At 40.3% G+C, this 12,472-nt stretch overlaps 1 protein-coding gene across 1 annotated transcript in view; it reads right to left on the bottom strand.

Annotated features, from left to right (window-relative positions):
- The window catches only part of LOC128733537 (putative uncharacterized protein DDB_G0277255), an 80,158-nt gene that overhangs the window by 48,501 nt on the left and 19,185 nt on the right, over positions 1-12,472 (bottom strand). The window contains exon 2 of the mRNA XM_053827189.1: positions 885-1,220. Within this exon, the coding sequence (XP_053683164.1) occupies positions 885-1,220 (336 nt within the window). The remainder of the gene's footprint in view (positions 1-884; positions 1,221-12,472) is intronic.

A 12,472-nucleotide genomic window follows, 5' to 3' on the forward strand; every position in this document is an offset into this window, starting at 1 on the left:
AGTACATTTGAATGTACAGCTTGTTGAAATTTATGAATATCTGAAATTTAATTCAGATACCTATATATTATGTATTTTTTAAAATTGGAAATACAGATTTTTTTCGAATGAAATGACTGACATACTTTAACGTACCAACGTGCTTTATGAAATTTATGCTGAATATCTAGCTCAAGTGAGTCAATAAAGAACGAACCAGGATAAACAATATTTACATCTTATATATCTGCTGGAAAGCAGATGCCAAACCGTATCACAATCGATTGAATAAACACTCGATGGAGATATCTTTCTCTATCGTCGCTTTCAGTTATTGGCCTTAATACGAGTGTAACCATGAACTACTCTGGCGAATATAAACATAAGTAGAGCCATAGTTTGGGATGCTAGAGTACTCCAAACGATGCTCGATGACGCCGGCCGTGGTCTGCCGCAGCTTTTGCAAGGATATCTCTCACTCAGGCGGAAAGCAAGTTCATTTGCACAACAATGAACCATACCAGCCAGCCCGCCGGAAAATGAGCTATGCGTGACACAGATAACGGAGAAGAATAACTAATGTCAGCAACGTTTCTTTGATCAAAGAGATTGCATTGAATAAGGATTCTAAAGGCGGACTTTGGTTCAAATTTTCAAGAGTTTGCTACGTTAAGTGCTATTTCAGCATCATTATCTCAGTACAAAAATATTTTGAAATGTTAAGCAAGCTACTTCAGATTAATTTTTTGCTTCAAACATTTTGTTTGAATTCAGGTTGCGATTTCTAAAAGATGATTACTTCAAACGGCAAATGCTCTATGAATAATTGATACATTAACAAACAAATAGTTGCATGTATTTACAAGTAGTAATTAAAAACAACACAAATAGCTACATGTACTTACGATTTCCCGTTTCAGACTTTGAATATTATAGTTTGCCTGTGCCAGGCGGACGCTCAGCGTGGCAACATCACTGGTCAGCTGCGCCCGTTCGCCAGAGTTCCGATCGACCAACTTTAGCAGTTTATCCTCCAGGTTCTGATTAACCTTCTGGACGCGTTTGTGTGACTCGTACAGCCGCTCGTACTTGTCCTGCCAGGCAATGATGCTGTCCTCCAGCTCGACCTGCCGATCACTTTCCTGCAGACACACGTTTTCCATGGCCAACAGCTGCGAATGCTTATCAGCCAATGCGTTCTTCAGTACCTCAATTTCGGCTTGAAGCTGCCCATCACAATTCTGCAAAACCAAAATATAGCATTAGAAGGAAAAAAGTCCGGTTTGACCGTGTGTAGACTTGTTATCTATTCGATTGAACATGGTGATTGCGGTGATATAATGGAGGTCTGGCGACTATTCTCCCCTTTCTAAAACGCAAGGTTAACGGCAACAACCCTTACATGAATGATATCATATTTTGTACTACTATAAATAAGATTGTAAATTAAGTGATGGCTGTTGTTTCAAACAGTTTTAGTTCATTTATCTTAGCAAATTAATTACAAAGGAGTGTTTGAGTCAGCTCAAATATCTCGATGAGAATATAGTCTTTGTTTATCGTATCGTAATCTATCTATATATATATAAGAGCCTTGTCTGTAGCCAAAACGAGGGGTGACATATATTTTTGTGGTAACACTCCCACATTAAGTAAAGACTCAAACCAATCATACCAGATTGCATTCAAGACGAGCAAAAGTAAAGTAGTTGTCATTGAGTTACATAGCGTTAGCGTTACATAGCTACCTCCAATTTGCTCTCAATTAAGCACGAGACGACGCACGCGGGTTACAGCTAGTTTGTTATAATGATACTAGTAGCATAGCAAAACGCCATGGAGGTGGTCATCAAAGGACTGTAACGTGGCCTAAGATGGTTTGAAAAGTGAAGAAGTGACTTGAGCGAAATCCAACGAAATACGAACCAAAATTTGGCTAAAAAACAGAAAATATTTAAACGCAGCATCCGACGCACATTGAAAATGACCTCAATGCTAAGCCTTATAAGTTCTAAAAGGCAAGATCTTACACCGAAGCAGCAACAAGCTAGACTTGAGAGAGGTAAAGAGTTACTTCACTTGGTCGAAAGCGATCAATACCCGAACATCATGTTTTCTGACGAGCAAAATTTCCCAACTGAGCAATTCGTTAACTCTCATAACGATAGGAATTATTCGACCGAACGTTCATACGAGAATTTGTGCTATCGTTTGATCATCAAGAAGCAGTACCTGTCAGGGATGGTTCGATCACTTTGACTCAATTTTGATTCATTTGACAGTACCGTCTTAACGGGGTCAAATATGACAAAGTTATATATGAGACATTTGTAGAACAGGTTATTATCTATAATTTTGCTGCATAAAGTTTTGCTGTATCTTTTGTAGTTACGGCGCTGCAATGCTAGTATCTTATTAGTGACTAAATGAACGTTCATTTAGTCACTGATGAGTTACTAGCGTTGTAGCACCGTAATTACAAATGATACAGCAAAAATACGTTCAGAAAAGTTGTAGATTAGAACTAGTTCTACGAATGTCCCATACATAACATTGTCATATCTGGCTCTGCTGAGACGGTACTGTCAAATGAATCAAAATTGAGTCAAAGTGATCGAACCATCCTTGGTACCTGTTATGAATAATGGGTTGGGCTGCTGAGGCCGCAGATAGGTGATCTCGAACGGTTTTCATTGAACATGTCGTTAGAGTAAATGCGACATTTTATCGGTAGTGTTCTAGAGCCTGCTTTGAGGTCGTGGGTATGAAAGTGTTTCGGCAGATCATGCTCGTTTCAATAAGACTTGGTGACCCAAGAATAACTGAAAAACAATGTTTTGAACTTCACTAAGAGCGAACGAATTTACCAAACGCAATTGGGAAATTTTGGTGAGCATTAAAAAAATGCATCAGTGTCGCTAAAGTAACCCGTTGTCCGTGTATAGGGCAAAATACCGAAAAGTAACATTCGGGCAGCTTGCGATTCGTTTTCTGACCATCTCTCAAGGCCATAGCCATGCAAAAGGTGGTTTTACCCCATTGATTCTGAATTTTTGATCATTTCCACGCGTTGTATACCTACTTTGTGAGAATTTGTCGGAGTAGCCATTCAGGTAAACATGTAAGGAATATTCGGCATTGACCTAGGAGACGAAACAAGGACGACGATTGGGAACTCAGTAATGGAACTGCAGAACATTGAATGTTGTAAGTGGCGACCGAATGCTACTCGAACAGCTTGTACCCCGCTGACTCGGCATAGTAGATCTGCAGGAAATCGATCGCAAAAGAGAGTAGGTTTGAAAGATACGTGACGTAATTATGGTATCTACCCGCATAACAGTAGACTCGATGACAAGAAGAAAGCATACTACGGACTACTGGAGGCAACGTATGATAGCTGTGCGGTACGCGTTAAAGCCGTTCTCCCTGGTTAAACATTAGGTACCTAGAAAACCCGCAATCTACGAAGATCTAGGTGCGAATACTGGATGAGGCACTGTCAGCTCCTGAGGAGTTAGGAACTTCAAGCCTCGTTAAAGGTAGGAGAAGTATACACTCGGCCATCAGAGAGACCTCTTACCTACTTAGGATACAAGGTTACATAATTTTGTCAAATTTTGCTCGGCTGAGACGGTACTGTCAAATGAATCAAAATTGGGTCAAAGTGATCCGACCATCCCTGCTACGGGAATAAAGCAGTGAGACACCAAGGTAATTGAAGAACCGGAGCTGCGGTTATCCGATTTGTGCACTGGAACAATAAAGGTCGATTTCCAAGCGGATGGAAAAGACCTCTCACAGAGTGAACAATACACAGCAATCAGTTCCGCCAAACTATCAGCACAGTTTTTTAGAAGCACTAGTGGAATGGAAGCCATATTCCTTTCTTTATATTTTTACGCAGCCCCATTAGGGGGGTCGGGATACCCAACCCCACACCCTGAGTTGTTTTCTCAGGTGTCTGAAAGCACCGTATCTTCTCAGGTGCTTAGCAGATTTCCCTACTCGTAAAAAAGGGTCCGTAAAGGGCCACCGGGAGCATTAGTGTTCTGTAGAACGCCAGTTTTGTGCGAATTTGCAAGCCCGATTTGCGGCTGCAACTCGTCGTTTCACTTCGCGGCTTACATCGTTGTCACATGTCACGAGTGTACCAAGGTATATAAATTCCTCCACTACTTCATATCGTTCCCCATCTAACTCTATCTCGGCACCAACACCACTTGCGCTCCCACGTTCCCTACCAGTAACCATGTATTTCATTTCGGCGGTGTTAATGGTAAGTCCCAATCTCGCCGCTTTCCTTTTAAAGGGCTTGAAGGCCTCTTCCACTGCTCTACGGTTGATTCCGATGACATCGACGTCATCCGCAAAACCAAGAAGCATGTGAGATTTCGTGATGATAGTTTCATTCCTTTCCACATTTGCCCTTCGTAATGCACCTTCCAAGGCAATGTTGAATAGCAGTCCATCCAACGTCACGAAAGCAGCTGAGGTCTCACCCGCTATTTTAACGTATGATTTGTATCCGTCCAGCGTCGCACGAATCAGCGTAACTAACTTTGTCGGAAAACCATGTTTTAGCATTATCATACGCCGCTTGAAAGTCCACAAGCAGATGGTGTGACTGCAAGTTGTACTCCCGGAACTTGTCTAGCAACTGACGCAGGGTGAACATCTGATCCGTCGTGGAGCGACCCCCCCACGATAACCAGCTTGGTACTCGCCGACGAAGGACTCCACCCAAGTAACAATCCAATAGCAAATTGGTCTTATTCATTTCTTATAGTAGTTTTATCAGAGCATTTCAAAGTCTGTTAGGTTTTATAATGTTTCTCCTCAAGTGAATTTTATCTTATTTGACTAACATTTCTGAAGTATGACTGAAGGAGACTTGAAGAATCACCCATAAAACTAAATTATCAATAAGTGTAATTCACCTTATAAGGGGTTTTAAAGGATACTTCATTTTTGCTTAAAAACGACGCTCCTTAAAACTTAACAATAGTTTTGACAAAAACTTATGACATTCTTCTGCAAGATTCGTTTATCTTAACAATACTGCCATAAAACTCTCTTAAGAACGGATATTCTTGAAAGAGAAATTATACTCTTGAATAAGAACATTCTGACGTAAACAACTAACCTGTCAAAATGGGCGTCTGAACCTGGAGAAAATTGAAGAATACAGATCTTTTAAATGAAAATTGAGCGAAAGTCTGTGTAATATTTTGAAAACTCTTTCATATGAGCAATCAGCGAAGTCACAAAACAATAAAGATCTCAGGACTAGCTGAACTGGGGAAGGGCAGTGCCGGTAATGATTCATTTGCCAGAGGCGGTGCGGGTTTCCTCTAGAGCTTTTCGTATTTTTTTAAACTAAATATAGAGTTCCTAAGTCAGATGTCTTTGTATGGAAAATGTTTGAAGGCACTGAAGCAGTTGAAGCATAATTTTTAAAAACAGTTGTACCAATACCAATTGTAAATTAAACGTTTGGAACTGTCGTGCAGTCCAAACAGCACAAACAGCAGAAACAACACGTTACGTCGATACTTCGTTGATGTTTTCTTTGTTTATACTAGAATGGTTATCTTGCAAAAACTTGGTGCCCTCAAGTAATTCAAACAATTCTTATTCAAGCCCAACTTGTCTTCTTTAAGAATACAATAAGTATTGATGAACTTATCGCGCTCTTGGAAAATTTTTCTTTGTCTTGTGCAAGAAATGTTAGTCTAATACGCGCTTTCGGATTGATTTGGATAAAACCATTGAAAAAATGGCGAACAGGGCTATTTTGATTACTTTTGTAATTGTAGTCAATTGCATATGGGCGCTTATAAATGTGGTATTATGCAATACTATTAGTGATCTTATCTTTTTAAATAAATGTTTAGACATATAAAAGCCTTTTTGACACAATTAGTTAAAAATTTGGTAGCTATCAACTTCTTCATGAAATCATTAATTATTTTTATTAATTTAATTTTTCGATAATCTAGCAAAAATTACTGGCGCGTTGAAATTTTCTAACTTTCATGTCACAAAACATCGACAAACCGAGCGTGGCATGAAAAATTTATCATTTATGAGCAACAAAGCAGCTGCTTTTATCACCATTTTTATTTTCAATTTTCATTTATACCCATTCCGAAATAGCAATATCTGTGTATGCTTATAGCTTATAGCTCTTGTTCAATTTAAAACATTTAAGGCTGTGAAAAGTGTATGATGTCTTGCAAGTGTTCTTTGAAGAGACAACCATAAAATAATCAACACTTGTGGCGGTTTTCTTTTTGTTTCAAGCGACTCTTGGAAGTCATTATAAATAGATATCGATAAGAATTATAAGTTTTAAAAGGATCTTTGGAAATTTTCTTGAGAACCTTCTTTAGTGTGGGCCTCCCTCGCCTTATAAGGGTTTTATGGCTGTTTTATCGCAGTTTTGTAGAATTACAAGTTTTGAGATCGGTTTTAAGCAATAAATGCAGGAAACCTCTTCAAGTGCACCTTAAAATTAAAATTGTTACTTGGGCACTAACGGTCTCAGTCTGCAGAACAGGAAAAGCACCTTGTAGGCAGAATTAAGCAATGTAATACCTCGATAGTTTTTACACTCCAGTCGATGTCCCTTTTTGAAAATTGGGCAAATGAGGCCATTCAACCACTCCTTCGGCATTTGTTCTTCCTCCCAGATCCTGAGAATGATCCGGTGGATTGCTTCGTACAGCCGCTCGCTCCCCGCTTTTAGAAGTTCAGCCGGGATACCGTCCTTCCCAGCAACCTTACCGTTTTTCAGCTCACTGATTGCCTTTTTAACCTCCTCCTGTGTTGGTGGCTCCACAGCTTGATCATCGTTTACAATTCCTATCCTGTCCCTGCAGATCTCCGCATTTACCTCTGCATTCAACAGTATCTGGAAGTGCTCCTTCCACCTGGCTGCTACCGACGTTTTGTCGGTAAGCAGGTTGCCAGTACAATCATTGTACATCACAGGCAAAATTCCTGCATCTCACCGTTTCATGGAAACTCCGTGTGTCGTTGCTGGTGTATCGCTCTTCTGCGCTGGCGAGCACGTACTCCTCATACTCGCGTTTCTTTAGACGATGGATTCTTTTTTCCGCAGCTCTAGTCTCTTTGTACCCCTCTCTGTTTTGACGCGTTGCCACAGTGAGCATGCGACTCCTGGCCAGGTTCTTTTCATCTGTCACTCTCTGGCATTCGGCATCAAACCAGCTGTTACGCTGACTTCCACGCGTCGTGTCTAGCACCTCTCTCGCAGCTGTTTCGATGGTACCATGGATGTTCCTCCACAGCCCATTTATATCTTCTCCTTCTACCTGCAGTTCTGCGATTCGTTGGTTGGAAGCTTCCTGGCGTACTCCACTGCTACGCCGTCTGCCGTTAACCGCTGGATGTTGAAATACAGCGTCCTCTCAGTACGAGCTTTCGCCGTGTTCGACAGCCTTGCGCGACTCTTACTCACTACGAGATAGTGGTCAGAGTTAATATTTGGTCCCCGAAAATAACGTACCGTACATCGATAACATCCGAAAAGTGTCGACCGTCAAGCAAGACATGATCGATCTGAGAGCTGGAGTCTCCATTTGGATGCCTCCAGGGGTGTGTCCGAATGAGTGGAAAGTAGGAGCTACAGATGCATCTTAGATGATGATTTTCACGTCGTGTTTTGGGCATTCTCCATATATCCTCTCAAGCCTGTCGTAAAACTTGTTCTTAGCATCATCGGATTAATCATTTGTCGGTGCGTATAAGTTGATTAGGCTGTAGTTGAAGAATTTGCCCTTCTCAACACGCATATACGGTCATCTATGGGCCTACACCGGATAACTCGTACCTTTTGTTTTCCCAACACTACGACCTCACTCCATGTTCTGCTTGTTTACCGCCACTGTAGTAGATGTGGTACTTGAAAGAAGTGTCTGCAATAGGGTCTACTGCACGTAACTCCCTTTCTCTGGAATTTGGCCACTTCCTGAATAGCAGCGATCTTCACTCCGAGTTGATGCAGCTCTCGAGCAAGCAAGCCAACCCGTGCCGGTTCATGGAGAGTTCGGACATTCCAGGTACCAAGTTTCCAATCATTATCCCTTAATCGTTTCCTTGTCCATTGCCGTGTCCTATACCGACTGTTCCGTCTTGAATTTCTTTCTTCGTTATTCATGGTAATTGAGTTTTCGGTATACTACCTCACCGGGGACGCGATACCTACATCCCGCTGATGGGTTTGCCATCTTAGGTACAGCTCCCAAGTAGCACTCTTTAGGTCCATTTAGTTGAAGCAATCGAATTACGACTAAAATTAGTCATATTTCGGTTACCACAACAACTTTGTAACAACCGTAGGGCTTGCGGGATACAGCATTTCATATTCAGCCACCCGTTTCGAGAAAGACGCTGTGTGAGCCGCCCCTCACCTGGAGAACAGGCGCTTTAGTTCACACCTCCTAGCTTAGCTGCTTCAGTAAGTACATGAAGCATTTACGGGTAAGGCCATCGACCGTTATCATTTGACTTAGATCTGCGTGGAGCCGCCAGGTGGGACTAGGAATGCAGTTGCTCATTTTCAGCTGCCTTGTACGTACAGTGTTTTGATTCACGCTGCTGGACTTCTTCACTTGAGATGTAGTTGGCGGAAGTTGTTTTTAAGCGGTCTCGATAAATAGATTCAGCTTTGCGTAGGGTTGCTCGATCTAATTCTGACTTGGAAAGATTGGCTGGGTTGCCAAGGTTCTTTGAGTAAGTTGCGCCGCTTCCCAAGTCCACCAAGGTTTGGCGAAGTTCAAATTGCGTATGAATCACAAGTTCCAGGTACTGCTTGGAGAGATTCCTACCGTACATCTGGCAACGGTAGGCTACGATGGGTCGGATATGTCGTAAAGATGCCGGACGTGCGATAAAAACGGTTATCTTCAAGAACCTTACCGGCACCTGGAACAGAGAGCCCAACGTGCAAGGTGGCTCGACAAGGTCAAAAGCGACTTCTGATTGACTTCTGAGACGCCTGGAAAATTGGCGACTAGTACCCATACTCGAGTGGAATGGAGGTGACTTCTTGGCTCTATGCTGACGACCAGCCAAAGTGTCGAGAAGCTTTCGACATTGCTCTGTTGCGATGTAAGTTGAAGGTCAGTTTGCCATCAAGCAGTATCCCGCAGTCATTGAATTGGAATTGGACTCTAGAGATTATATGTTCATTTATTTGGTAGCTGAAAATAATCAGACTAGCGGTGTGGTGAAAAATCACTACTTGACATTTGGCGTTGCTGATAACAAAACCAGTTTTTACTGTACCAATGAACAAGTACACTCAAGAGTCAATAAAGCCGCAAACAATCATATACAGAACGTGTCAGCGAATATAGTCATCATTTGATAGTTAACAATATGATCATAATACATCATATTTATAATAGAGAATATCTAGATTTAAAGTATAAAAGTTGGAAATTTGCACGTGTTTTACATAATGGTACCTAGTTTCTTTTGAATCTGAGATAGTGCTTTCAATCTCATTCGAGTTTATGTAAAATCCAGAAATATCGCACATACACGAAGTAACACACCGAACGTAGCGACACAGTGACATGTTGATTGTGATTCGATACTAGGCTACAACAGTGATCAGTACCTATCATGTTAATTTTATGTTTTTAATTAATTCTTCCCACTTCGTGCTGATAATTGGATATCGCGGCAGGAAGGCTTTCTCCTGCGGTGAAACAGAAAATGGTAACATAAATACGAATAGAAGCAAAAAAAAGCGTAACACTAGTTAACAAATGTTCTTTCATTTCGGCGATTCACTGGGCAGCAATTTAAGTTTTGTTACGTTCTTCTAGTGATTTTCATGACCAATTTCATAAAACCGGTAATAAAACTGTGAGCCCCACTAGAACTTTTCATAAAACTGCATTCCGACCAAACGACTCACGCTTCTATAACCTCTTTAAGAATCAAGTAGTCTTAGTAGGCTCTGCTGAAATCAATCAAAAATGAAACCGATTATGCTTTTTGATACCTGATAGCCACCACCATGCTTTAATGAAGTTTTTCGCTTTGTTTTACAAAGCTATGTATAAAGCATTGCTTTGGTGAAAAGTTAAATCAGTCAACTTTGTTAACTTGAAAATATAAATTGCAAAATTCGCGTAAAAAAGCGTGCATGTTCCGAAATTTACGTGGGAAAACTGCGTTAATAAATATTTTTATATTTATGTCATGGATGAATGTCAAATTTTCTTACCAAAAAATCTTATAACCGACAGTTATATTTATCAAATTTTTTGCTGTATTTTTTACACTTGACAGCTTATCTTCAGTACGTGGTGTTTCCAACAGCTCGAAATTTTTCTCTGATTTATGTAATTAATTTTCTTCATGATTTGTTTACCAGTTTTTTTTGCCTCATACTTCATGTTATCCCTAATTATTGTTGTTTACAAGGAAAATTTGACCTTCAAAAGTGCAGTCATTCATAAACATTGTATTTTTTTCTGTATCTTCGGCGAACTTTTTCGAAATATTCCAAGCAACAAGTGTTTTGAAGGCTCCGAAACGGTTCAATCGGAAAAAGCAGTTTTATGAGCAACTGCGCAACTCAGAAAGTATAATTTTTCCTGCAATCAGCAATTTTTTATAATTTTTAGATATTGTTATGAATTTTTCCAGTTTCAATTTCTAAGTGCATTACAAACTGCAAATATTTCTCTCGAAGGGACTGCTTAAAATGAAGGTTTCAAGACTTTCTTCAAATAAAATTCAACTGAAAGAAATTATTTTGTAGACCACTGTTAACAATATTCGCGTAGCTGCAAAGTGGAATACTAAAAATAAAAAAAAAAGAATGATACTTCCTTCACTGTCGTGCTCCGGTGGAAATTGAGAACGAATCTCGTTATTGAGCCCGGCTGCTGTTTTCAAGAGCATGTCGTTTAATTAAAAATAAATTGAGAGTATCAATTTTCATCTCGATGTGATTTTCCTGTTCTACAGTAAAACATCCCCTTTGCGGTATAATTCCTTGCAACCGATTTGATGGACAATGAATTGGAAAAACATTGATTATGCGCAAACAGTTGCGAAACTAGGTTCCTATAGTTTCGCAACCAAATTCACCGACCGCATTCGACCGGAGACCGGCATTATCATGCAACCGAGTACTACATATTTTCATTCCAAGTTTCCTACTCTCACGAAACACTCATGACGTGCAAGTTTCTTATCTGAAGCAAACCAAACGGAGCACCATCATGGTAGCAACAAATACCGAACCGACCGACGACGGCGGCGGCGATGCGATGGAACCAGTAAAAGTGCTCCACACATTGCACCATCACTCTGCTTACAATCAATGCCGATGCTCTTTCCGTACAGTAGCGCTCTGCTTATTTACCATGGTAGCCATCAACTGTAATCGGGTTCACCGCATCCGTAAAAATGGATTCCTACAGCAGACAGCCGGGCGAAAGCACTATCACTGTGGCTTTTATTGTTATTCCGGTGGAGGAGATCCGGTCGAGGCGTAAAAGCCGAACTGCACGGAACAAAGCTCGGTACACCGGAGGGTGGGGATTGCGGATTGACTGGTAGGTACCGGGAACGCATGCGACGGTAATTGCTCGCGGAACTGAATGATGGAAGAAACAGGAGCTTTGACTATACCTACATAGAGCATGCGGTTCTGCGGCAAGCAGACAGAGATGCAAGATTAAACTACAATAAATAACGTTTAAAAGACGTTGACATGATTACGTTTGTGAAGCGCAGTGATGTGTACCTTGGTAGCGATTTAAGCCGCCTTCGGTGCAATTACTTTGTGGGAAAGAAGATTACTTTTTTTAAGGGAACTTCTGATCCTTAATTTACGACACTAACTCGGGCATTTGAACAACAAATTACTTTTACTTGTCGAAGAAGTGAGCTTTTGTTTTTGCTTTGCGGTCCTGCTTTTAATACATGATCAAAGATTGTCAGAATATTTTTATTGATTTTTGGTAAACAGCTGTCGGTTTAACTTTCCAGTACTATTAATTATCCTGCTGCAGCTGACATGAACTAACTGCAGCGTTTTCACTGACTTGGTACATAATAGACATGAATTCAATAATGGGACATAGATCCATAATAGAATAGAATAGAATAGAATAGTTCTCTTAGGTCCATAGAATTGGGGAAAGAGCCACGTAAGCTTCATTGAATTCGGTAAAACGAAGCCAAAAGATCCTTTTAACTTTTTTGTGCCTAAAAGTTGTTTTAGTTTTATGCTAAATCCGTTTGAGTAAAAATGCAAGAGGTTTCGCTATCAGTCAAGAAGAAATATCTACTTAACTTTACTGTGTTAATAGTGTCGTCAGTTCTTACGTTAGTGCAAAAAATTAAGTTAACTTTACTTTACTTTACTTTACTTTACTTTACTTTACTTTACTTTACTTTACTTTACTTTACTTTACTTTACTTTACTTTACTTTAC

This window comes from Sabethes cyaneus, chromosome 2 (genome assembly GCF_943734655.1).
Source record: "Sabethes cyaneus chromosome 2, idSabCyanKW18_F2, whole genome shotgun sequence".
Lineage (NCBI taxonomy): Eukaryota > Metazoa > Arthropoda > Insecta > Diptera > Culicidae > Sabethes > Sabethes cyaneus.